This window comes from Jaculus jaculus, chromosome 14 (genome assembly GCF_020740685.1).
Source record: "Jaculus jaculus isolate mJacJac1 chromosome 14, mJacJac1.mat.Y.cur, whole genome shotgun sequence".
NCBI lineage: Eukaryota > Metazoa > Chordata > Mammalia > Rodentia > Dipodidae > Jaculus > Jaculus jaculus.
Genome location: NC_059115.1, coordinates 13,147,436 through 13,173,701, shown reverse-complemented (window position 1 = coordinate 13,173,701; position 26,266 = coordinate 13,147,436). Strand labels below are relative to the sequence as shown.

The window sequence follows — 26,266 nt, the reverse complement described above, 5'->3', positions numbered from 1 at the left end:
GCCAGATGCACAAAGTGGTGTATGCATCTGGAATCCACTTACAGAAGCAAGAGGCCCTGGCATGAGCATCGAGCGCATGTGCATGAGCACACACACGTAGCTTCTCTCTCCCTCCCTCTCCTTGCAAGTAATAAATGTTTTTAAAATATGTTGTATTTGACAGAGAAAAAATGGGTGTGCCAGGGCCTCCAGCCAAACTAATTCCAGAAGCATGTGCCCCCTTGTGCATCTGGCCTACATGGGTCCTGGGGATCAAACTGGTGTCCTTTGTCTTTTCAGGCAAACGCCTTAACCACTAAGTCATCTCTCCAGCCCAATAATTTTTTTTTTAAATAAATATTTTAAAATGTGGAGTTCTTGACCTGGAGAGATGGCTTGGTGGTTAAGACACTTGCCTCCAAAGCCAAAGGACCCAGGTTTGATTCTCCAGGACCCGCATAAGCCAGATACACAGGGTAGCACATGTGTCTGGAGTTCAGCTGCAACGGCTGAAGGCCCTGGCTTGCCCATTCTCTTCCTACCTGTCTCTTTCTCTCTCATAAATAAATAAATAAAATATTTTTTTTAAAAGCAGAAACAAGAAGGTATGAGGCTTTGACACTGGGAGCAGTGACCTGCAGGAGAGACCAGAGTCCACTGACTTCTCCAGCCCTGACACAGAGGGGAACAGCCCACCTCCATTCACATCCCCCAAAGCAGCAACACTGGCCCAAGAACTGCCGTTTTACTGAACTTTGACCTTCTGTGGAACACTGGCAAATACAAAGCATCCCAAAATTAAATACAGAGGTGAATATAGACAAACAGGAGAGGGGTGCTAGGGAGATGGCTTAGCAATCAAAGTCTCCTGCTTACAAGGCCTGGAGGCCCAGGTTCAATTCCCCAGTACACACAGAAAGCCAGATGCACAAAGTGGCGCGTATATATGGAGTTCATTTGCAGTGGCCAAGAAGCCCTGGTACACCCATATCCTTTCTCATCTCCCTCTCTTCTGTGTCTTCTTCCCTCCCTATTCTCTCCCTCTATTTATAAGTAAATAAAAATATTTTCTTTCACAGAGACAAACAGGCCTGGGTGTGATAGCTCCCTCCTGTAATTCCACACTCAAGACACAAAGGCAGGAGGGTCACTGAAAGTGTAAAGGCTGGGCTGGGTTATGTACTGAGATCCTGGCCACAGAGTATGAGTGAATGAGACGCAGAGGGACAGGAAAGGGGAAGGAGGGTAAAGGGAAGAGGGAAGGAAATGGAAAAGAAACAAAAGGAAACAACGGGTCAGGTAGCACTGCCTCCCAGGAGCCCCTGTCCCTGTGCCCAGCTCCAACATGAGCCTGGCATGGTAAGCAAACCCCTGACATTTTCTCACAGCTCTGCCACCCAAGTGTGCATGCCAACATGGTGTGCTTTGGTCCTGCCCTCTAACCTGGTGCCATCCCAGGAGCCCCTGTGCCTTTTTCCTTTCAGCACTCCTGCTGAAGAACCAGGACCACATGGCTTTGCTGGCTGCAGGTTCCACTCAGGGTGCCTTTGTCTCAGTCTCTGCCAACAGTATCTGGACCCACTCCCACGGGGTACAAACTTGCCATGGCCAGCACTGTCCACCCATAGGCTGCATGCATCCCAGGCTGGCTATGAACACAGGCCAACACATTTGTGGATGATGGCTTGTTGCAATGTCAAAAGGTTGACTGAATCCCCTGCAGGCAGTCCTGTCCTTTCCCAGGAAGCTCGTGGCATCTCCTCATGTCCCTTTGGGACAGCAAGGATGTGATGTGTGCACAATGCTCAGACCATGGCCAACTGCATGCAGAGGGGCTGTTCTGTGACGTCTAGTCTACTACCTGCAAGCTGGGACTCGGGTAGGGCGAATGCACTTCCTCATGTTGCCCAGTAGGCTACACTAGTCTCCAAGGTGACTAAGCGGTCCCTCCTTTCCCAACATCACTACAAAGTCAAAGACTGAAATTTGGCGTGGTGGTTCAGGTGTGTAATTCTAGCTCCCCCAGAGGCTGAGGCAGAATGGATCAAAGTTCAAGGCCTGCCTGGCCTACAGGGTGAGCTCAAGGTCAGCCTCAGCGCTGGTCTTGCCCACTCCCTGCTCCAGATCCTTGCAGCACTTTCCAGAGACGAACTGGCTTCTTTCAATGCACAATATGGGCTGGAGAGATGGCTCAGTCCGGAAAAGGCTTTCTGTGCAAGTGTGAGGACTGAAGTCCAGAAATGCTGAGCGAGCATGGTGGCCCACTTGTAATCCCAGTGCCTGGGAGGCAGAGACGGGGGACCCTGGAGCTGGCTAGAGTAGCCAACCAATGAGCTCTGGGTTAAGTCGGAGACACTGTCTTGATACATAAGGTGGAGGACAATCAAGGAGACACCCCAGACTTCAGCCTCTGGCCTGCCTACACACACACACACACACACACGCACACACGCACGCATGCACTTACACCACACACTCACACTAAAAAGGGGGGAAAAATTAAATAGTAGAATTAGTCTTTTCTTTTCTTTTTATAAATTTGCGGGTCCAGATTCCCATACATTCAGCATCTACACCTCTGTCATCCTCACGGAGTAAAAACTTCCAACACCACAGGCTCACGCTGCCTGTGCAGGTCCGCTTCGGATACTGAAACACCTACACATTTTCTGTCCTCATTTCCTTGTTTCTCAGCTATGCTGCCACCATCAGGCATCTGGGGCACCAGCTGGTCCTCACCTTGTGCTCAAAGCCAGTCTCTGCTCACCACCACGGAGACCACCACTCTTGTCACTGTGGAGGCACACAGGAAATGGACTTTCTGATCACTCACTTTTTCACCTCGAGTATTCAATATTCCTCTATTTTTGACTTGAAGTGTAGCTAATAAAGTCTGATGACAATTACATTTACTTTTTAAAATTTTTTTATTATTTATTTATTAGAGAATGAGTGTGCCAGGGCCTTCAGCCACTGCAAACTCCAGACGCTTGTGCCACTGTGTGCATCTGGCTTACATGGGGCCTGAGGAATAGAACCTTGGTCCTTAGGCCTCACAGGCAAGTGCCTTAGCCACTAAGCCATCTCTCCAGCCCCCTAAACTTACTTTTCCTTATAACCATTTGTTCCTTTTGCCAAGAAACCTGGGGGATTGTTGTGTTTGCAGCAGGTGAGATAAAGCACAGGGCTTAGGTGTGCCAACAAGTGCTCGGTAACAGAGCCACATCCTCAGCCCCAGGGTTGTTCTTACAGGTGTGAGCATGGAGGCTAGACAGCCTCAAGTGTCATCCTCCACCTCCTTTGAAAAGGTCTCCACTGGCCTGGAGCTCACAAATTAGCTCACAATGACTGGCCGGTGAGCCCCAGGGATCCTCCTCCTGCCCCACTTCCCCAGGGCTGAATTCAGGTGTGGAGCATACCACCAGGCATTTTTACATGGGTTCTGGGGATCAAACTTGGGTCCTTATGCTTACAAAGCAAGCTCCTCACTATCTCCCTGACTGCCCTCTTTCCTTCTAATCAATAGTCTGAACACAATACATCTTTGGGGCTCATCTGGACTGACATGCTCACAGTTGGGAGCTCCCCTTTCCCACGTATCATTTTTAAGCTTCGGGCTCTTAATGCTTGAGTTCTATTCTTTACTATGAACCCTACGCCTGTGCCTTGGGCTTCAGGGCTCTGACTTGTATGCTGGGCTTTCACCTGTCTCCGGTATTCTTGACAGTTTCCATCTTGTAATTATCTTCCTTTTCACCTTCAATTCTGCCCAAGGAACAGGGAATTCCTTTCTAGTGTTCACTTCTGAAATGGCCTGTGTTGTTACTCCTACCCTGAGCCCTGGCCCTCATTTCTGTGGTTCTGTGTGTGTGTGCTAGGCTATCTCTCAGTGTGTCCTGAGAAATTTCTGTATAATAACCTCTGGGAAACTAGTCCCTTGCTCCAGTTATAAGTGTAGGTGTCCTGACGTGGGAGTCAGTAGGGTGTGACTTCCCAGCTGTTTTCCCATTGCAGTCAGAGATGGCCGCTTACTTTCACACATGTTCAGGCTCCACCACTTCCATCAGGACCTTCTCTCCTTCCTCCCTGCTAGCAATGACAGGGACCAGCAGGATTGCTGCTACAGGGCTGCGCCTGGTTGGTTCAAGAGCACCAGGGGCCCTGGCTGCTCCGACCTTTGGTCATCCGCCCCTCTTTCCTCTGATGTAGATCTGGACAGAATACTTCCTACTTTCAACCATGGGTCTTCCCAAGCTTTCCAGTGACCACCTGAAGGTCACCTTCTCTGCATTCTTTTTCCCAGCTATCCAGATACACACAGGTCAAGGTGGCTTGGCCCCATCCATACCTGCGGGACTTCACAGGGTGCTGGAGGCCTGATGTGTATGGTGATAGACTCTGGGCACTTGAGTTTGTCTATGTAGCTGCCGTGTTCATATGTGGGGATCTGGAAAGACTCAAGGGCCACACAGTGGCTTTGAAGGGAACTCTCCAAGGTAACTCCAAGGACACAGCAACAGGAGCTCAAAGCCCCAGAGGGCAGAGCCTCACCTCACTGGCCCAGTGGGAGCCTTCCAAGACTCCAAAACCACTCTTCTCACCTGGCTATTCTGCTTTTCTTTCTGAATATGCTCAAACAAAGCCCCAAGACAGCCCAGGTGTCCCCCATCTGGCCCTGGCCACTGCACACTCCACACTGGAACTCTAGCAGGAGCTATGAGAAGAGTAGATGCCCAGGAGGCCAACTGGGAAACTGCTCCAGTCACGGGGCTCGTGCTCACTCTGTCCCCCAGCTCTGGGCAAGCTGCTCAGCCTCTCCTGCCACTGGTTCTTTGAAAAATGAAGCTGGCCTGCAAGCAGCCCAACCTCCCAGGGTTCTATGTGCTCAGTGAGGTGGCTGACCCAAGGAAGCTGGTGATGGGGGGGAGGGCCACACAGGAAGTGCCATTCTCAGTACCAGCATTAAACCTAGAGAGCTGAACACGCTTCCTCAAAAAACCCAACTGCAGGGGAAATAAATTCTGTAACTCTTCTAAAAGCCCTTAATAAACCAATCTAATTCTCCACTGGTTCTTGGAAACATCCCTTCCTCACTCAGCAGCTACTACGGAAACAGAGCTAAGCAACTGGGCACCCACTGTCCAGAGCCAGTGCTCCAGTAGGGGCCAGAGCTGCCAGTGTTGGGAAACCAATATGTGCCTGGAGTGCAGTCAGTATCTGTGCAGAATGTTCTTCCCAGCCCCACAAATGAGCACATGAGGCATGTCCATGTGTGCAGATGACAGTGAAAGTACAAGCGACCCCAGGCCTTACCAGCAAGTCTAAGGAACACTGAAACAATGTGTTGTAGCACTGATTTATTATATGAGGAAGCCAAGCCTGAGGGACAACGGTACCTGGCCCAGGTGACAGATCATGGTGTCCCACTAGTGTGCCTCCTCTCCAAGGCCTTCTTGTCATCGGGCTGGTTATCACCCAGGGATGGAGGGAGAACAGCGAGGGTGCCAGTGGGCCATAATGGAGTCCTTGCCAGCATACCCACCCACCACACAGCCCACAGGTGAGTTTTATTCAACCCAAGTAATGCTTTATTTAATAACAAAACACACACTGCCAACACTTCAAAGTGGAAGATTTTATATTAAGCCCACCCATCTCTCCCAAAACATTAGCACATGCCCTCAGATTTCCCATCACCATCTGTCCCCAGCCCTTTCACTCACTCGTCACTTCCTGGCCTCTGAGTGTGGGTGGCCACCCTGGTCTCAAGAGCTGCATGCGAGAGAAAGTCATGGGGTTCCTGCAACCACAACAAAGTGTGGGACATGGGGGGAGGGTCCTCAACAACTGTCAGGCTGGAGGAACAGGGAGGGGAATGAGAAGGCCCCAGGACAGTCAGTCCTATGGAAAGGACACTTGGTGATCACAACACCAACCCTTTACTCTAAGCTGGGAGGGTGGACAGCCCTGGGAAGGCTGGAAGCAGGAGTCCAGGCACTCCAGAGCCTCAGAGGGGATACAGGGAGGAGCATGTCTCCACGGCCTAGTGGGAGAACACTGGGGTTGGCTGAGGCACCACCAAGGCCACCTCACCTGGGTTCTCGTGACTGGCCATCTGCTGGTCCTCAGAATCCAGCGGCCCCGGAGACCAGGCCTCTTCCCGCAGCTCCATGTCTGGGTTCCTGTTGGAAGAGGACAAGACGGGAAAACAGTTTACAATATGTCAAAAAGCAAAGCCCCCAGCAGACAGGGGCCTTCAGTATGCACTGAGAAGTAATGGGCTGAGCTAACCTGACACCTCTGATTCAGGACAGAGTTCAGCGCCAGGAACTACACCGGCTGCGGCCACCCATGCAGACCCCTGCCACAGCTCCATTTACATCAGGACCCAGGGATACAACTCCACTTCCATGCCTCAGTTTCTCGTGGGCAAGATGGGTACAAGAGTGCATGCCATTTCAACAGGATGATGTAGACTAGGCACCGGCTGGAGGTGGTCTGCGTGCCTGAGCTTGCCCTTCACAGCAGTGACTGCAGCAGCCAGAAGAAGCTCCCTAGGCCAGGGCGTCCTGAGACCTAACATGTATCACATGACATCACCCACCACACCACAGGTAAGAGGCACCAGCTCATGCATAAGCCTCCTAAGGCATTCATGCTGTATTTTCTCTGTTAAAATAAAAAGTTATTGGCTGGGGGCTGGAGGGATGGCTTAGCAGTTAAGGCGCTTGCCTGCAAAGCCAAAGGACCTCGGTTCAATTCACCAGGACCCACATAAGCCAGAAGCACAAGGTGACATATGCATCTGGAGTTCATTTGCATGCCCATTCCCTCCCCCTCTTCTCTCTCTTTCCCTCTCTCAAATAAATAAAATAAATTTTTAAAAAAATTATTGGCCAGCATGGTGGCACACGCCTTTAATCCCAGCACTTGGGAGGCCAAGGTAGAAGGATCACTGTGAGTTCAAGGCCAGCCTGAGGCTAACAAATGAATTCCAGGTCAGCCTGGGTAGAGTGAGACCCTACCTCAAAAAACAACAACAAAGCCGGGTGCAGTGGCGCACACTTTTCATCCCAGCACTTGGGAAGCACAGGTAGAAGGATCGCTATGAGTTCGAGGCCTCTCTGAGAATTCAGAGTGAACTCCAGGCCAGCCTAGAGTGAAAACCTACCTCGAAAAAGCATATATACATACACTTATTTGCATGAATACTAAGGTCTCTTGCTGTTGCAAATGAACTCCATATGCTTGCACTTTATGCAGAACTGAAGTCAAGGGGTTGGGGAGATGGCTCAGCAGTTAAAGGTCTGCAAGCCTGCCAGCCCCAGTTCAGTCCTCCCCAACACCCACGTAGAGCCAGATGCAAAGTGGCACACGTCTGTAATCCCAGCATGCCATCACAATGGGAAGTGGAGCCAGGAGAATCTGGAAGCTCACAGGCCAGCTACACTGGCACACGCACAGCAAAACAAGAAAGGCTGTCTCAAATAAAGGTGAGAGAGAACATGCCAAAGTTGTCCTCTGCATGAGTACAGACACATGGACACACACACAATACGTAACAAGCTGAGGTCAAGCCAGACAGGGTGGGCCAGGCTCCTGATTCCAGTCCCTCAGGACGCTGCATTCAGACGGGTGGCCTGGTGTCCATGAGCTGAGGTAACAAGGTCAGCACTCAGATGAAGGACTGGAAAAGCCACCAGAGGGCTTCCAGACAATACTTCATGGACCAAGGACATTCTAATACAACTGGAGGGAGGAACTGGTGACACAATGTGGCCCCTAACTTCTATAACCAACAAGCAGTGAAATGAAGCTTGAAAGGAGAACTTGCAGGTCCGATAGCAGCAGGCATCGTGGAATGACGTGTGAAAGCCATACACAGCAGCAAGCAGCAAGCAGCAAGGCTGTCACAAGCCTGCTCCCCAGGGGAAACACAAAGGCATGGATCTTTGGGGCCAGCCAGCAGAAGGCCTGGGCCAGACCCAGCCCTCAGGAGGGTCCTGAGCCACCCACCCCCTACTGGCCCAGCCAGCTGGGACCCCTCAGCTGTGTCCCTCCAGGTCCAAGAGCCTCTGTTCAAGGGACGACAGCTGTCCCTGCCAGACTCTGGATTTGAGATGAAGCCAATCTCCTCTGAGGCCCTGTTCACTGTGCGCCCTCCACCCCAATCTGGCTTCCTCTTCCATCCCTATGATGGCAGCACTGACCTGACAACCGAGGACACCCCAGCACCCACAAAGTAACAGTTATCCCTAAATGCTCCTAGGGAATTAAGGGACTAACTGCTCAAGAACTCACTAAAGTAACTAATACTCCTGGACAATCTCCCTACCTCAGCCTCCCAAGTGCTGGGATTTAAAAAGGTGTATTTGTTTTCATAAACTGCTCTTCAAAATGCCCCTCATTAACACCTACAGAAAAATACCATATAAAGCAAGGAGTTTTACCCAAACCCATGGTTTTATATAAGCATCCTTAACCATTAGCCCAACCAATGGCTAGGACCTGTTCCCCTCATAACCTGGGACGGAGACTCCATTTCTGTGCTTTCTCCCACAAGATTCCAGCAAGGGTGGTAAACCATATTATGAGCTAGCAGCCTAAAACCATGATCTGACAACAAACAAAAAAAAAATGGTTTATCTGGGCTGGAGAGGCTTGTGGTTAAGGTGCTGCTCTGCAAAGCCTAATGACCGGAGTTCAATTCCCCAGTACCCATGTAAAGCCAGATGCATAAACTAGCACATGCATCTGGAGCTCATTTGCAGCAGCAGGAGGCCCTGGTGTACCCATTCTCTCTATCTCTCTGTGCTTGCAAATAAATAAAAGGTTTAAGTAACTAATTGAGGGCTGGAGAGATGGCTTAGTGGCTAAGGTACTTGCCAGTGAAGCCTAAGAACCCAGGTGCAACTCCCCAGAACCCATGTAAGCCAAATGCACAAAGTTGGGCGCATGTGCACCAGCTCACACATACACACAAGGTGGCACACATGTCTGGAGTTCAACTGCAGTGGCTAGAGGGCCTGGTGTGCCAATTCTCTCCCTCATAAAAAAATAAAACTAATTGAAATAAATAAAAATAAAACTAATGAATTGCTCACAAGAATGTTGAAGGCAACAGGTAGGCTTCGTGTGATTGCATTTGTGATTGGAGGGTACGTGTGTGTGTGTTCTGAATCAACAGAGTCAAACAGGTCGTAACCCTAAATCCCTTCCTTTAACAGATGTTTCAAGAGTTATTTGGAGTCAAAGGGTCCTTGCCCCTCACTCACATGTTGCCTGTCTTTGCCCATGTGACACTAAATTCTTCAGGTACTATTACCGGCTTTTGCTGGTCAATAAAAACACCACTGAGTGTGTGTGAGCAGAAGCTACGGCTGTAGAAACATCAGCGCAGTGGTGGCAGCAGAAGTAGCAGTTCACTCGTGTTTTATTTTAAATGACTCCAAGGGCCGCTTTTCCTTCTTTCAGGCTTTTCCCCAAGAAGTCACTAGTCCACTAGCGGACTCTTGGGCAAAGGAATCTAAGAGTCAGTTTCTTTTAATTCTAGGGATGTGCCCTCACAACTGAGCAGGAATAAATAGTAAATGGTACAACCCCCATGTGAAACATCCAAGAACCTTATCAGAGATGGGAACCAAGGCCAAGAGACTTCTGCATAAGCAGGCCTCATCCAAACACCCTGACAGACCTTAATGTCCCCTGCCACACTCCACAAGTAACTGGAACCAGGCCAAGCCGAGTCTTGAAAAAGAAAACACAATGAATCCTGGCTTAGGAGGGAGAAACACACAACAGGACATGTGGATAGACCACGCAAAGCTGAGTTGCTGGAGTCAGGTCTCAATAGCTCCACGAACCTGCACAGGGTGGCCATGCTAACCAGAGTTGTAACCAGCTCCAGAGGGTACATGGAGGGAACCCAACTCTTAAGATGCTGTTTGCAGAAAAAATGTTTAACACCAGCAAAGTTTAACAGGGAGATTTTTAACTGGAAGAACCCATTCACCCAATTATGAGACAAAGCGTCAGCAAATCATCAGTCAGCAGGAAGTAGATGTGGGCCCAACTCCACAGGGACAACAGGCTGTCAATCATGATGACATGCCACTAGCAAGGCTTCCTGCCTCTTCCTAAGGGTGATTTGTCTTTCCCATGCCCACTTTTCCTAATGTTTTCTGTTCTGACAAAAACAGCTAACTGCATGCACAGCAAGAAGAAAAACTACAAAGGTTAATGTTTTGACAGCCTGTGACAGGACTATGTATCAAAACAGACAAATGGCTAAATGTGGAGGCACAGCTAGCGAGGCTGGCAGAACACACCACTTGGCAAGGGAAGATTTCAACCCCAAGGTCTATGGGACAGCAGATGACTCCCTGTTCTTCCTGAAAGCCAGGGTACAACCCCCATGTGAACTGTACAAGAATCTTATCAGAGATGGGAACTGAGGCCAAGGGACTTCTGCACAAGCAAGGCTCACCCAAACACCCCTGCCAGTCCTTGGCCCTTAGCCTCTGCAGCCACACTCCAGAGAGATCACTAGTCACCCAGCAGAGAAGAACCCAGACCTAATCACCCCTGGCCCCACTTTTACATGATGCCCTCATTATGCATTCAGTAAGGAATCCGAGCTTTTCTCTTAGTCATCTGTTTGACATCAACTTAATTTTCATACCCAATGGGACACACTAAGAGGGGAATAACAGTGAAGGGGTCCTCAGGTGACCTAATATGAACACCAAAACTCTAAAGGAGGATGGTACACACCTATAATCCTAACTCAGAGGTGGAGGCACAAGAATCTGGAGTTCAAGTCCATCCTCGGCTACATGCCTCACTCAAGGCCAGTGTGAGCTACATGAGACCCTGTCTTGAAAACTGACAAAAACTCCAAAGGAGAACCTTCAAACACAATGGGTAAATCCCAAATAGTGCAACCACTTTGGAAAACAACTTGCCAACTTCTTGGTAGTAGTGATATGAGCCTGAATTCCCACCCTTGGCATACGCCCAAAAGAAAGCATCCATCTGCATGGAAACAGAATTCTCATGCCATTAGTATGATGGCCAGACAGGGGAACAAGCCAAATGACAGGAAAAGAAGCAAAGAGTCACGTGGTACAGGATTCTGTGTGCATGAACTGCCAGGGCTCACTAAGCCCACAGTCACATGGAACAGGACACGAACCATGCAACACTGCCAGGGTGCTGCCAAGGGGCAAGGAGGTGGGAAGGGAGTGGCTGTCCTCTCCCTCCTTTCCTGTGCTGAAACTTGTCTGCCAAGTGTGACAATGTGTTTCCACTGAAACAATAAACCCAGAACTCAAGAAGCAAGGGACTTCCCGGCCTCAGAGCCCTCCCAGGCCTCCAGCTCAGGCCCAGCTTCCTGATGGGAGGATGAGGGCCCAGCCATGGGCGGGGGGTTGGCAGGGTGAGCCAGTCCTCCACTCTCACCTCGCCCTGCAGAGCTGCAGTGGACAGACGACCACTTCTAGCTCCTGCAAGCCTGGCTGCCTGGCTGCTCAAAATAGGCCATGAGGCAATCCACACGGAAACACGCGAGACTCAGTAGGGGGCTGGGGAAGGCAAGAGAGTTGGCAGGGTGAGAAGTGGGGTGTCCACCCTCAACTTTACACTGAGATGGTCGGAAAAAGGCAAAATCCTGCCAAGAGAATGGCTTCTCCCTTTAACTAGTCACGTTTCAAATGTGGTCCAACTGTCTATATATGAACGACAGCTCTGGTTTGCCTCCTGGTCTGCACAGTCTAAAATATTTCCTAGCTGCCTCTTATAGAAGCAGCTCCTAATGTGAGCCAGGTTAAGGCAAGCTTTGCAAGGCCAGAAGAGTGGGGCCCACGAGTCAAGCCATGAGGTGGGAGGGCAGCCAGCAGGAGGAGACCCAGCTTGGGCTAAGTGCTGTGCACTGCTATCCTGAATTCCTGACAAGTTTGTCTGTGGACCAAGTTTCATGCAAGAGGTCCAATGGATCCAGGGAGCAGGTGCTGGTGAGTTACCTGCTGGCCCTGCCCCTACTGCTGGCAGACTTCAGGTACAGGGAGGATCTGCTCCCATCCTACAGGTAAAGTACTACATAACAATGTCCTAAAAGACCCAGAGGCCTAAGAAGGAAGGAAAGGTGTTCCAGTCCTCTTTCCTTTTTCATAGCCCTGAATCTGCTTTGCACTGAGGCCCTGCCAGTAGGCTGGAAGGCAGAGATATACGGAGGTGTGATAGGTATTGTCTGTGGGGAATCTGTGGCTTTCTACCAAGAGTCACAGGTACCCCTTCCTATGCTTGACTTCTCCCAATAGCAAGGCTACAGGACTGCCAAGAGTGGCTGCCTGGAGCAGAGTGCATACTGCTCTACAAGCTGGGTTCCTGTGCAGAGTCCCAGGGACAAGGGAGACTTAAACAAGCAAGCTGGGGGCACAAATGTTCTCTCTTCATCTGGACATCCCACACAGAGGTACCAATCCCAGCCTGGAGGCTGAACCAAGGCACACACAGCTGTGCTTTGTGACCTTGAGCCAGCAACTCAGCCTCTGGGCCTCAGCTGCATCCTCTGCAAGACAGAACAGTTGGCGCTTCAAGGAACTGTCCAACAGTTGCAGTGGAAGCGAGCTGTGGAAGAATCCGGGATTTTGCAGAGCTTAAGAAGGATGTTCACTGCTACCCAGTCTTCTTTTCCCACCCATTTATTCACTGGTCCTTTCAGGCAGCTGCTGGCCCTGAGCCCCACCCTGAGCTCTCACAAGGCAGGGAGTGGGATGCAGCAGACCCTCATCTGCAAGAGAGGGATGAGTGCAGAGTAAAGGGAGGCCCCAGGAGCTGGGCACCTGAGGCCAGCACTGGGCAGCTCTGACCCAGCTTTGGAGCACAGGGTAACTCCTAGGGAAGAAAAGGGCCCTAACATGCACTTGAGAAAATCCCAAGCTAGGCAGGAGTGTGGCTCAGTGGTAGAGCGTGGGAAAGGACTGTAAGAACAAACTTATGGACCGTACAAGTAACATTCCTGAGAATACTGCTATCAGATGCTTTTTTCTGCTAAGCTACAGTCTTGTAACTTGCCCTGAAGCTAATCTTCAGCCATGTAATCAGCCTGCTTAAAATAATGTGAGTAGATTTCCTCTGCCTTAATTTATCTTTGGCCTGAACAACACAGATGACCAAAATTGACAAGGAATGTTAAGAGAGGCTGACTGATCTTAAGCTATATGATCTTTGTCCTACTTCCTTGGTGACCTGGTTACACTTATGACCCAGAACAATGTGTGCATGAGTGAAATACGATGACAGCCTTGAAGACAAGGCATGTTAAAAGTAACAAATTGCCTATGGAACTGTTGGAAGCAACAGGTGGGCTTAGTGTGACTGCATTTGTGATGTGTGGCTGTGGAGGGGGGGGTGGAGGCACTCTGAATCAAAAGAATCCGACAGGTCATACTCCTAGATCTGCCTTCCTTTAACAAATGTTTTTACCATTTAGTCAAAAATTCTGTCCTTTGCCCATGAAATGCTCAACTTATTCACATATTAATGTTTTTTAAAATATTTTATTTGCATGCAGAGAGGAGAGAGACAGAGAGGGAGTGGACACTCAAGGGCCTCTAGCCAGTGCAAACAAGCTCCAAACACATGCACCACTTTATGCATCTGGCTTTACAAGGCTACTGGAGAATTGAACCCAGGTCATTAGGCTTTGCAGGCAAGGCTGAGCCATTTCTCCAGCTTCCATATTTTTACTGTTTTTTTGCTGTTCAATAAATACACCAGTGAGTCCTGTCAGCAGTAACTACAGCCATAGAACACAGAGCAGCAGCAGCAGCAGAAGCATTGGACTCACTCTTGGCTTAAATGGCTCCAAGGGACAGCTTTTTTCTTCTAGGCTCTGCTCCAAGCAGCAGCTAGTCCCATTAGCCCACTCTTAGGCAAAGGAATCTAAGAGTCAGGTTCTTTTTCTTATTTTTCCCCCTCCTTAATTTTACTTAAGAGAAAGAGGCAGAGAGAGAGAATGGGCACACCAGGGCCTCCAGCCACTGCACACAAAACTCCAGACACATGCACCCCCTTGTGCATCTGGATTATGTGGGTCCTGGGGAATCAAACTGGGGTTCTTAGGCTTCACAAGCAAGCACCTTAACCACTAAGCCATCTCTCCAATCCAGAGTCAGTTTCTTAATTCCAGGGTAGTACCCCAATTGGTCAGTAGCGCTCTTACCTAGCATGGACAAGGGAGGCCCTATGTTTGAGTCCTAGGTTCAGCCTCCAGCACCATAGATTAGAAAAAAAGAGAAAATGAAAAGAACATTCCAGGCAATGTGAGGAAGCAACGTGATGCTGGGCACCTTGCAAACTCAGAACTTTCTGAAAAGGAACCCCAGTGGTCCTGCCCATCCTCCCCCACTCCTCAGCACCCCTCTTGGCCCAGCACCTCCAGTCTCTCAGTCTGCCCTCCAGCTTCTGTAGACGCTCACCTAGATCTGACCTTCATCCTGCAGAGGAAGCAAGAGAGGGAGCCCTCCCGCAGCCCACCCCAGCAGGGCCCTTGAGCGATCCAATTAGTGCATGGATCTGACAGGGCTATTAAGCCACAGACAAATTATTGTTATTATTGTTGTTATTAGATGATCCCACCCACCCTCTCTGGATGCCTGCCCGCCAATTATCCCCTCGCTTTCTTCTGGTGCCAATCTTACCATCTCCTCTCCGTCTGCTGAGGCTAAGTGCACCACCTGCCCCACTGGTCCCGCTGGCCCCTGTGCCCCATATCCTCCCCCACGTACTTCCTCTCCCACCTTCACCAATGCTTGGCTCTCCCTGCACTAGCCGACTAGTGTGGTGGCCTCTTATTCCACCTCTTCCATTTTACCTCCCAGCCACCTGTCCTCTTCCCTTTCCATTAACGAACACCCTCTCTGGCTTTCTGCCACCAAGTCCTAGGTCCACTTCTGAGCCTTAACTCCCTTACATCCCAAGGCACAAGCAAAGACATACCACCACCGTCATCTCCCCATTCTGAAGGGACCTAGGACACTATTCCCTCTGCTCTTTCTCTTGCTTACCTTCACCTACCCATCCTAGCACCTGCCCCTGGGCACCTCCACTCCCCAGCACCACAATCCTGGCTTCAGCCTGTCCTCTCAAGCCTGCTCCTCACACCATGACTAACTTATATCTGTAAGGTTATTCAGTTCAGATAACCCAATTAAAAATTGGCCAAAGGGCCTGAATAGGCACTTCTCCAAAGAAGACATCCACTTAACCTGTGAGCACAGGAAAAGATGCTGCAGGCCGGCCATGGGGAAACACAAGCCAGCCAGAAAGGCTGCACTCTGCAGCACTGGTGCCTGCAAGAAAAGCGCTGGTGAGAATGGTGGGAACGCAAAGTTGGACACCTGCTCAGGAAAACACTTGGCGTCCCCACAATTAGACACACAGCTACCATCGACCAACAATTCCACTCACTTCTATACCCTAGAGTTCTGAAAAATCTGTCCACACAGAAATTCCTACATGAACATTCATAGAAACTGTATTCACAACAGCCAAAAAGTGAAGACAGCTCAACTGGCCACCAACAGGTGAATCACGTCACTCAGCCACAACAGGAGAGCCTCACTGGCACACACCACAACACGGATAAACCTCAAAGACCTCCTGCTTATAAATGCAAGCCCGAGGAAGGAGACCACATAATTCTAACTCTAAAGGAGGTACCTAAAATAAGCAAATACAGAGAAAGAGTACAGTGGATCCCAGGGGCTGGGACAGTGGGAGGAAATGACTGAAGAAAAAATGCTCTAAAATCTATTGTGATGATGGGTGCAGAAGTCGATGAATACACTAAATGCCACTGAACCATATATTTTAAATGAGTGAATCGTACCTCATGGAAATCTTATCTCAATTAAGCTGCTAGGGGCAAAGAGCAACTCAGTTCACATCACTGCACTGCCCACACAGGCCCACTGCCCACTCTACAAAATCCAAAGTTATCCTTTAAGGCCCGCGCTCCTCTGAACGCTTGCTTCTTCCTCCAGACCCCCAGATCTCACCACCCACTCCCACTGCTCCAGCTGGGCCTGGCACCCCTCACTGAATAGCCCTGCCCCTGGTCCTCCGCCTGCCTGGTTCCTTCTCACCTCTCAAGAGTTACCTCAAACGTCCCCTCCTCCATGCCCCATATCACATGCCAGCTTCGCCATCAACTCCAATCATCTACTTCCTTCCAGGTAGTAAGCTACCTGAGGGCAAACACCAGGTGTGCCAGGGACCTGCCATTCTACAATGTGCTCCAAGACGCCCGCTGGTTGACCTCCTCACCTCACTGTCCTGCACCTGTCCTTCACCAGGATCCCCACACACACACAGAGAGAGCAACTCTCCCTACCGTCCTGCCATACTTTCATGCTCTGCAGGTCACCTCACCCCTTGTCTTGGGCTATATCTACACAAAGTCCTGCATCCAGCCCTGGACCAAAGCTAGGCCCTCGTCTTCTCAGCCCTGGAGTGAGGCCTGACCATCTGGGAGACAGCTCCCAGTCTCTGACATTTTAAGGCACCTACCTACACCTGACCTGTGGGGAAATGAGCTCTTGGGACATTCTCATCTCATCCAGAGCCAGTTTTGGCAGTCAAGCCCTCTAAGAATATTGCCAGATCTGTGAGTTCCTTTTTAGACATGGCACTGAGCTGACCTTTCTGGTCCACCCAGTCTCCCTTCTTTCTTCCAGGGTGTTAGCTGATGGGATGCCTCTGCTTCCTAACTGGACCTCTGTATCAGCTTCCCAGGGGCTCCTGAGACTGTGGCACAGGCTCATATACCCCCTTGCAGAGCCTCTTCCCAAAGGCCTGGTCCAGGTCAACTGGGGCCAGTGGGGCCAGCTCGTTGAGGAAAAGTACAGAAAGGCCTTGGCCCCAATACCACACCCCAAGGACAGACTTCTAGACTCCTAGCCCACTATGAAGCTGTGATGCATCTGGCACAGCAAGGGGCACCTTACTCCTCCCTGGCCAACCACAGCCTCAAAGCAAAAACTGACTCAGACCTAGGTCCGCCACACCAGCTCTCAGAATGCATGCCTTTATATCCTCAGATACATTCCAGAAGGCTGGGATTCATAAGCACTGGCAAGAAACTGAGAATTGCTAAAAACAAACACAATACTCTTCAGGGGTACACTGTGCACTTGGGGTGGTTGTGATGTCTAGGTAGGCTCATCAACTGTAACAAGCGAGCCCCAGTGGGTGTGGATGTTGACAGTGGGCAAAAGAGAGCTGGGAGGGGACACACTGAACTCTGTACCTACCAATTTTGTTGTGAACCCAAAAGTGCATTAAAAACAGTTATCTGGCCAGGCATGGTGGCACATGCCTTTAATTCCAGCACTTGGGAAACAGAGGTAGGAGGATCACTGTGAGTTCAAGAAGGACAGTCTGAGACTACACAGTGAATTCCAGGTCAGCCTAGACTCCAGCAAGAGACCCTACCATGAAAAAAAATCAAAAAACAGTGCATGCATGTTAAAGCAAAGCACAATCATGCACCGACTGCCTCAAATCTGCACCCTGGGTTGGGCAAAATGGCCTCTGAGCCATCAACTTTTTTTATTTTCATTTATTTTTAAGAGAATGCAAGCATGTCAGGGCCTCCAGCCACAGCAAATGAACTCCAGACACATGCACCACTTTGTGCACTGGCTTATGTGGGCTCCGGAAAATCGAACCTAGGTCCTTAGGCTTCGCAGACAAGGACCTTAACTGCTAAGCCATCTCTCCAGCCCAGAGCCATCTATTTTAATTGAGTGAACTGCAGTTCATAGATACAATTGTGCTTTCTAGTCATGCAGCCTCCACCAGCCTCTGGTACAGCCACTGGTGTCTGCTTTGCCTGCCTCTCTAAACCTGCTGGGGTAATATGCCCACATGCCAAGGTCCAGCACCAGCAGTGCTTCTGGGAAGCTCCCTTCCTTCAGCAGCAAGTGCCCTCTTTATCCAATAACAGCACATTCACCAAGTACAGAGGAAATCCCAGACAGTGGGCACAGGGTGCTATAAGCACATAAGCTCTGTCCTGATCCCCTAAACCACCAGGGAGAGTCGGGGAGAGACAAGAGGACAATCCCTCCAGGCAGGGTGCCAGGGTCAAAATCCACCCCCACCATGGACCAGCCACATGACCTGCTCATCCATGTAGGGTTAGTGCCAGGATTAAATAATGACACACACTGCATATTCAACAAGAAGCCCAAAGACACCTTAAGCCAGCAGACACTGGCAAAGAAGGGCACACCATCACTATAGTTCCTGTTTTAGAGACAAGGAAGCCAAGGTCTAGACAGTGGCTGACAGTGGCAGAGTCATGATGCAAAAGCCAAGTTAAACCCAGGTCTGCCAGGCTTTCTCTCAGGACACTGCCGTTGCTTCCTTTAACATCAATTCCTCAGGATGAGCCCTTTATCACCAGGGAAGGGTTCTACTTTACCTCTAAAACACCTTCTGTGGGTTCCCCTCCACGGCACACCCAGCAGACTGCATCCAAAAAGAATGGTAGGGGATTACTCAGAGCACTGACCAACAGACCCTGCGCCCAGCAGAAACTCCTAGCTGTGAGCACCCTGACCCTACGCTTTGAGGCTGGGGTTTTAGCTAGTGGGTCTCTAGGCCCTCAGCAACATCCGCTGTAGGGCAGGTACTTCAGGGGGCTGAAAGAATGCCCAATTGTGCTCAAGGGAAAGAAGCCACTATTCTGGATCTCAAGGAGAGGTCTGCAGGTGAAGGTGGATAGAACATGCACTGCAGTGACAGGGTGGGGGGCGCTAGGCTACCTTAAGGAATGGACAGACTCTGGTCCAATCCACCTGGACCACAGCTGGGCTAGTTTCTCCACAGCTATAAGGCAACAGCTCTCTGCAATCCCACAACAGGACCACTGCACTACAAGCGTGACTGCCACAGCTCCTCACGCGGCTGGCTGATGGGCCTCCACCGTGGTCAGCAGGGACCTCAGCACTCACTACTCATGTCCTAGTCACCTGCAGAAGTCAACTCCGATGCTCCCGCTATGCTGCAGGAGAGTGCCTGGAATGGGGGGACTGGGTCTGAGTCACCTGAACCAGTCAGCAGCCTGTGTGTGCCCAAGAACTGAGACCAGAAACCCAACTCCAATGGCAGCTACCTAAGAGGCCTATCACCCAGACCCAACCTTGCCCAAAGAATCAAATCATGAGGGAATGCTGCTGCCTAGGGCTCATGAGCACTGACTCAAGCACTGGTCCCACCTTGCGCAGGGTGACCACCTCTGTCCCAGGGCATCACAGAACTTAGGTCAGTGACTACCAGGCATAACAGCAGGTGCCTGCCAAGCGCTCATATCTGCAGTCTCTACCAAACACATGGCCTACTGCCAGGCACAGCCCTGGGCAGTTAGAAGACAATGAAATATGGCTGGGGAAAGCCTGAGGTGTGCTAACACAGGCACCCTTGAGAGCCATGTGTCCATCAGTGACTAGTAAGCGATGGCTGACAGTTGCTGATGGCTTTAGCACACTGCCTTCCCTTAAGTCCCAGGGTCTTCTTGGATAATTCCTCTATCCCTCAAGATCAGCCGCAGCTCCTGCCCCTGGCCCTGCACAGAGACCTTAGTACCCCTTCCTCCTGGCTCTTCCAGCTCCCAGGGCCACTCTGGCAAACGACCTAATCGTCTGCCAGTCTCCTTCATGGTCTGAGCAGCTCCAGGAAGGGTCTACTACATGATCCGGGCCAAGTTGACCTCCTGCCTCAGGGAGACCCGGGGAACTCCTCCCACCCATGGCCGGCCCACAACACACAGCAACTCAATGTACAGGGACCACCTGCGTCTGCAGCCTTGCTGTACCAGGCATGGTCAGGGAACTGGGGCAAAAGTGGATAGCTTTCTTCACTGTAGGGGACTGAAGAGCAAACAGCTTGGGAAAGCGGAAGTAACACATCCAAGGTCACAGTCCTGGAAGAGGGAGCCAAGACTTGGTCTCTCCACCCAACCTGTGGCTTCAAAACCCTTCCACTGAGGAAGACACATGTGGTAACAACCAAGAATGGTGAAGTTTCTTATCTAAGACAACAAAAGTGAAGCAAGAATTGAGCCTGAAAACTCTTGGGGAATAAGCCCCCAATGGCTGCCACTCAATTCTGGAACTTCACCCTGGGTCACATGGGTCAAGATAGGCCATTCCACATCTCAGCTGGTGGTTTTAAATAACCTAAGTTAAGCATTGTGATCTGTTCTCTGGGGCGCCACATTAATAACTGCAAACAGGCAGACAACGTCAGCTGCAGTTACCCCAAGAGGCTTATTTGTCTCAGAAGAGCTAAGCCAGGGTCAAGGCCACTGTGTTCCTAGAGCTGAGGTCAGATCAACTAGATCCTCAGTGTTGGCCCAGCATGGGGGCCTCAACCCAAGAGGTTCCCTTCGTGAAGACCTGACCATCTCTCCCCTGGTCTAGGCTAGGTCAGGTTCCATCTTTACCTCCCCCCTACACACACTGTTCACCTTCCAGGTTCCTAGTGCCCAACACCGGCCTGGCACTGAGACAGGACTCAGTTTACACTCCACGCTCACTCCTGCTTCCCGAGTCGGTGGGTTCACTTTTCCATCTGACACTCATCTCCAGGAACTGGGGTGAATGTGGGGGGGGTCACCCTGGGACCTGCTCCCGCACACACTGAGGGGGGCGGGTCCTGGAGAGGGAGGCCACACTCGGGGTTGGACCACGGGGGGAGGGGGAGAGGGAGGGACGGACACGCGGCGCTGACCTTGGCCCAGCGCTTCCTGCCGCCGTCGGCACAGCACACGCGCGCGCGCGGGGGGAATGAATGGGCCTCCCGCCGCCGGCATGCCCGTAATTACCCGCCGGATCAAAGGCCATCGAGGCCGCCCGGGGCAGCAACGGGCCTAGCTGACTTGAAAACGGGAAGGAAAGGGACGCGGGGTGTGGGGGAGGGGGGGAGACCAGACTGTTCCCCAGGCCTCTGTTTCCGTTCTGGTCAGTCCAACCCTAACCCTTCCACCGCCAAAAGTCACTAGCACTTCCGGCCATGGTCGGCGGCGGGTGTAGACCGGGGTACGGACGCGAATGCCCACCTACACCCAAGGCCCCCGCCCCGGGCCCGCCGACCCGCCCGCCGAAATCGCGCACGCGCGCGGCCCCCACCCCCACGGGCGCAGCGCCGGGCCCGCGCGCACGCGCACTCCCCGGCCGCGCGCCCGCTCACGCCCCCTCCCCCGCGACACACCGCCACCAAAGCGCGCACGCGCACTCACCCGCCCAGCCGCGCTCGCCCTCCCGCCTCCCCACCCACCCCCGTCCGGAGCCCGGCTTCACGACGCGAGCCCACCCCGAAGCCTCCGGCGCACGGCCCGCTCCCGTCCCCCCACGAGCCCACGCCCGTCCTCACCTCCTCGGCCCCGGGGCCGCCGCGCCGCAACTCCTCCTCCTCCTCCCCTTGCCTGCCTCGCGGATGGTGGCAGCGGCGACTCAGACCCTGGGGTCAGGGGGACGGGCGCCCAGGCCGGAAGTGACCTTCCCGGCCGCTTCCGCTCGCGCCGCTTCCCCCCCTCTCCACCCCCCCCCACCCCGGCCGCCACTCCGTCCTCGCCGCTCTAGGCAGGCGCTCCGCGACCCCAGGCGGCCACCACCATCCCCTCGGCTCTATGGTCCGCAGCGGGGCCCAAGTGCGCCACTTCCGGATGCGTCTAGGACCCCGGTCCTCCGCGGCCGCTCTATGGCGCCCGCGCCAAGGGGCTCCGGCCCCGCCCCCTGCCAGGACCGAAGGCGCCGCTCGGCCCGTTAGGCGCTCACTTCCGGGTGTCTGGGCGGGCCCCCCGGTCCGGCCTCGCAGCTCGCGCCTGCGCGCTCCGCTGCCCGCAAGGACGCTCGCGCCCCCGCGGTCCTCCCGTCGTCTCTATCATTGTAACCCCTTCCACCCCGAGGCTCCCCTCCAGGACAGCTTCGGGTCCGCTGTGGACAACGATCTCCGACCCCGAATGCCCAGGAAGGAGGGTTGCGCTTCCGTGGGTCCTTTGTCCGTTTTGCCGAAGGACACAACCAAGAATGACAGGAGTGTGGACTCGAACCCGCAGAGCCTGGCTCCGAATTCGCGTGTTTCATTGTGACTTAAAACACTGCCTTCCTACTGGGAAGTTCCATCACGGATTGATGGTGGAGTGCTAAGCAAAAAGAAAGGGAAAGGACCCTTCCCCCCAGCCCCGGCAAGCCATCTGCTTCCCAAGCACAAGTGGCCAGTAAATCTCCTGACAGAAATACATAGCTGAGCTGGAGAGATGGCTTAGCGGTTAAGGCGCTTGCCTGCGAAGCCAGAGGACCCAGGTTAGAAATGCACAAGGGGGTGCGTGTGTCTGGACTTTGTTTGCAGTGGCCGAAGACCCTGGTGCCCCCTTTCTCTCTACCTGCCTCTCCCCCTCCCCGACACACACACACACCACCACCACCACCACCCTCCTCTCTCAAATAAATAAAATATTTTTTTTTAAATCCATAATTGGTGCCTCCCATGTCTGGACTTGGCGCGAGGGGAGAGGGACTCCTTGGAGGCAACACTCCTCTTTTGCTAAAGAGAAGTTCTTGGCAACCTGAAGAATCCAAGAGGCAAAAAGAAGTATGTCGCGTCTGAGACTGGGACAAGAAAGTGAAAAGCGTGCAGACTGCGTATGCCACAGAAGCCTGTCCCTAAAGGCATGCTGCCTGCAGACCCTCACTGCTGGGCCTGCTAGGATGGGTGGGAGCGAGATCGAAAAATTCTAAAGGAGGCTGACTTACAGCCCTGCAGTGGAAAACCTCCAAGCCGTTTAAAGTGCGGGCCTTCCACAGCTAGATTAAAAATAAACCAGGGAGCCTGTTAGCTAGTGATAAAGACACAAGCTGCTGGTAACTAATTGCAAGGTTAAAGGTGAATCCAAGACAGGGGCTTTAAAAACTGTCCCAAAGCTGAAATCTGACCTGGTAGCTTCTAATATCATTAGCTGTTCCTTCCCAGCCCAAAGCTCACAGAGCTGAAAGCTAAACTGAAGACAATAAACAGTTAGTTTTTTTTTCTTCAGACACATCCTTAGACACACACAGAGCAACTCTTAACTGACTAAAAGGTTCAGCTAAATAATACAAAGGTGAAATATTTCCTCCTTCATTGGTTCCAAAGAGTCTCTCCAAGGCCCACATCGCCCTAGGAAAGGGTCAATTTTGTGTCCCCTTCTATAACTACCAGAAACCTAGGCCCTCTATATTTCCCTTGTGCCTCCAAACTGCAGCTTTTTATTTTTACTCTAGAGAAAGTGTGAATTTCTGTCTCCCCTTCTCCCATCTCCTTTCCCCCAGACACCTCAACCCTGATGGCTCAGGGGACTCACTAACTCCAGTCAATTGTCCTCAACCACGGTCCTGCAAAGGGGACGTAGTCTATGCCCCCAGCAACAGTAGCAGCTCTGAATTCACTGTTCTCCAGTATCCAGTGGATACTGAGTGAACTCTCCCTGGAGTGAGCGCTTGCTACTGTTGTCCGTATTCCCTTAGAAAATGTAGTTTAGGGCTAGAGAGATTGCTTAGCAGTTAGGGTGTTTGCCTGAAAAGCCTAAGGACACAGGTTTGATTCCCCAGTACCCACATAAACCAGATGCACAAGGTGGCACATACATCTGGAATTTTCAGTGCTGGAGGCCCTGTGGTGCCCATTCTAACCGCCCCCCCCCCAGCCTCTTTCTTTCTTTCTTTCTTTCTTTCTTTCTTTCTTTCTTTCTTTCTTTCTTTCTTTTTCTTTCTTTCTGTCTCTCTCTCTCTCTCTCTCTTTCGCTTTCTAAAATTTTAAAAGAAAACATATTTTACAATAATGTCCTTGTCGTCTGGGCTCTCTACCATTCCATACTTTGCTTGCTCTCATCAAAGCTGCAGATTTATCTGTGTGCATGCATGCGGGCGCAGGTGTGTGTGCACCTGTATGTGCTTGTGGAGGCCATAGGACAACTTTGTATGTCATCCTCAGGAACGCAGTTCACTTCCTTTAAGACAGGGTCTCTCTTTGGCCTGGAGCTCACCAACTAGGTTAGACTGGCTGGCCAGTGAGCCTCACGAATTCACGTGCCTCCCCCTCCCTAGTATACCACAGTATATCCTCAAGGCTCAGCACTGAGTCCTAAAACGTGGATTCTCAACTTAACATCTCTTCTCAAGGAGACAGCACTGTATCAAATGTGCATGTCAATAGAAAGATGTCTGTGTCCCAACTATACAAATTTTGCAAAGGTAAATTTACTTTAAAATATTACTTAGGGCCAGGTGCTGCACGTGCCTTTAATCCCAGCACTCAGGAGGTGGAGGTAGGAGGATCGCTGTGAGTTCGAGGCCACCCTGACACTACAGAGTGAATTCCAAGTCCGCCTGGACAAGAGTGAGACCCTACCTCGAAAACACAAAAATAATTAAATAATAAGCTAGGTATGATGGAGCATGCCTTTAATTCCAGCACCCAGGAGACAGAGGTAGGAGGACTGCTTGAGTTTGAGGCCACTCTGAGACTACATAATGAATTCAGGTCAGCCTGGACTAGAGTGAGACCCTACCTTGAAAAAAAAAAAAGGAGGAGAGGGGAGGAAGAGGTGGTAGTAGTTCAAGGTCATCCTCAGATATATATGGGCTGGAGAGATGGCTAAGCAGTATATATACATATATATATATATATATATATATATATATATATATATATACACACACACACACACACACACACACACACACACACACACACGGCTTAGGGAAGTACAAATATACTGTTGTAGTAACAATGAAAATCATGAGTATGGCCAGGAGTTAAGGTCCTGTAATCCCAGAACTTACAAAATAGAGGCAGCAGGATCAGGAGTTCCAAGCCATACTCAACTACATAGCGAGTTTGATGGCATGCAGAAGCCAAGGGGACACAGGAGAGGCCCCTCACTTGGCTTAGTCTGAAGAACGGGTGGGAAAGATCAGAGGAAATGGAACAGACAACCAGAGCAGAGAGATGGTACCTCTCGGGAGACAGAGGCTGGAAGATTCCTGGGACTTGCCTGCTATGTGATCTAGCTGAATCTGTGAGCTCTGGGTTCAATAAGAAACCCTGTGACAAAAATCAAGTGGAGAGGCTGGAGAGATAGCTCAGCAATTTAAGATGCTTGCCTGCAAAAGCCTGATGAGCTGGGTTTGTTTCCCCAGTACCCACGTAAGCCAGATGCACCAAGTGCCGCATGCATCTGGAGTTCGTTTGCAGTGGCTAGAGGCCCTGGTGTACCCATTCTCTCTCTTTCTCTCTCTCTCTCCTTTCTTTGCTTGCGAATAAATAAATAAATATTTTTTATAATTTTTTTTGTTCATTATTTATTTATTTATTTGAGAGCGACAGACATAGAGAGAAAGACAGATAGAGGTAGAGAGAAAGAATGGGCGCGCCAGGGCTTCCAGCCACTGCAAACGAACTCCAGACGCGTGCGCCCCCTTGTGCATCTGGCTAACGTGGGACCTGGGGAACCGAGCCTCGAACCGGGGTCCTTAGGCTTCACAGGCAAGCGCTTAACCGCTAAGCCATCTCTCCAGCCCTAAATAAATATTTTTAATAAGGTAGAAAAATAGATGGTGGAAAGCTGGGCACGAAAGCTAGGGTCTTTAGTCCCAGCACGTGGGTGGCAGAGGTAGGAGAATCACTGTGGGTTCTAGGCCAGCCTGAGAGTACATAATAATAATGACAACAATGACGATGATGTAGAGAGCTGGGCACGGTGGTGCACGATATCAGTCCCAGCACTCAGGAGGCTGTAGTGCGAGGGTTGCTGTGAGTTTGAGGCCAGCCTGGGCAACAAAGTGACTTCCAGGTCAGAGTAAGATCCAGCTTCAAAAACAAAAAAAGGCCAGGCATGGTAGAGCACCTTTAATCCCAGCACTTGGGAAGCAGAATTAGGAGGATCACTGTAAATTCAAGGCCACCCTGAGGCTACATAGTGAATTACAGGTCAGCCTGGACCAGAGTGAGACCCTACCTCAAAAAAAACAAAAATAGGGGCTGGAGAGATGGCTTAGCGGTTAAGCGCTCGCCTGTGAAGCCTAAGGACCCCGGTTCGAGGCTCGGTTCCCCAGGTCCCACGTTAGCCAGATGCACAAGGGGGCGCATGATGCACAAGGGGGCGCATGATGCACAAGGGGGCGCGTGATGCACAAGGGGGCGCATGCGTCTGGAGTTCGTTTGCAGTGGCTGGAAGCCC

The 26,266-nt window shown here is 51.3% G+C and overlaps 1 protein-coding gene across 5 annotated transcripts in view; it reads right to left on the bottom strand.

Annotated features, from left to right (window-relative positions):
• The window catches only part of Znf787 (zinc finger protein 787), a 50,065-nt gene that overhangs the window by 6,909 nt on the left and 16,890 nt on the right, over positions 1-26,266 (bottom strand). The window contains exons 1-3 of one of the 5 annotated variants that reach the window (XM_045133701.1): positions 21,421-21,538; positions 6,073-6,161; positions 5,703-5,779 (exon numbers count right to left, since the gene is read on the bottom strand). In XM_045133701.1, coding sequence (XP_044989636.1) covers positions 5,703-5,772 — 70 coding nt within the window. In that variant the 5' untranslated portion in view covers positions 5,773-5,779; positions 6,073-6,161; positions 21,421-21,538. Of the gene's footprint in view, positions 1-5,702; positions 5,780-6,072; positions 6,162-6,270; positions 6,405-20,515; positions 20,635-21,420; positions 21,555-26,266 lie in introns of those variants that run through there. The other 4 variants (XM_045133698.1, XM_045133700.1, XM_045133699.1 and 1 more) reach the window with 4 other exon arrangements.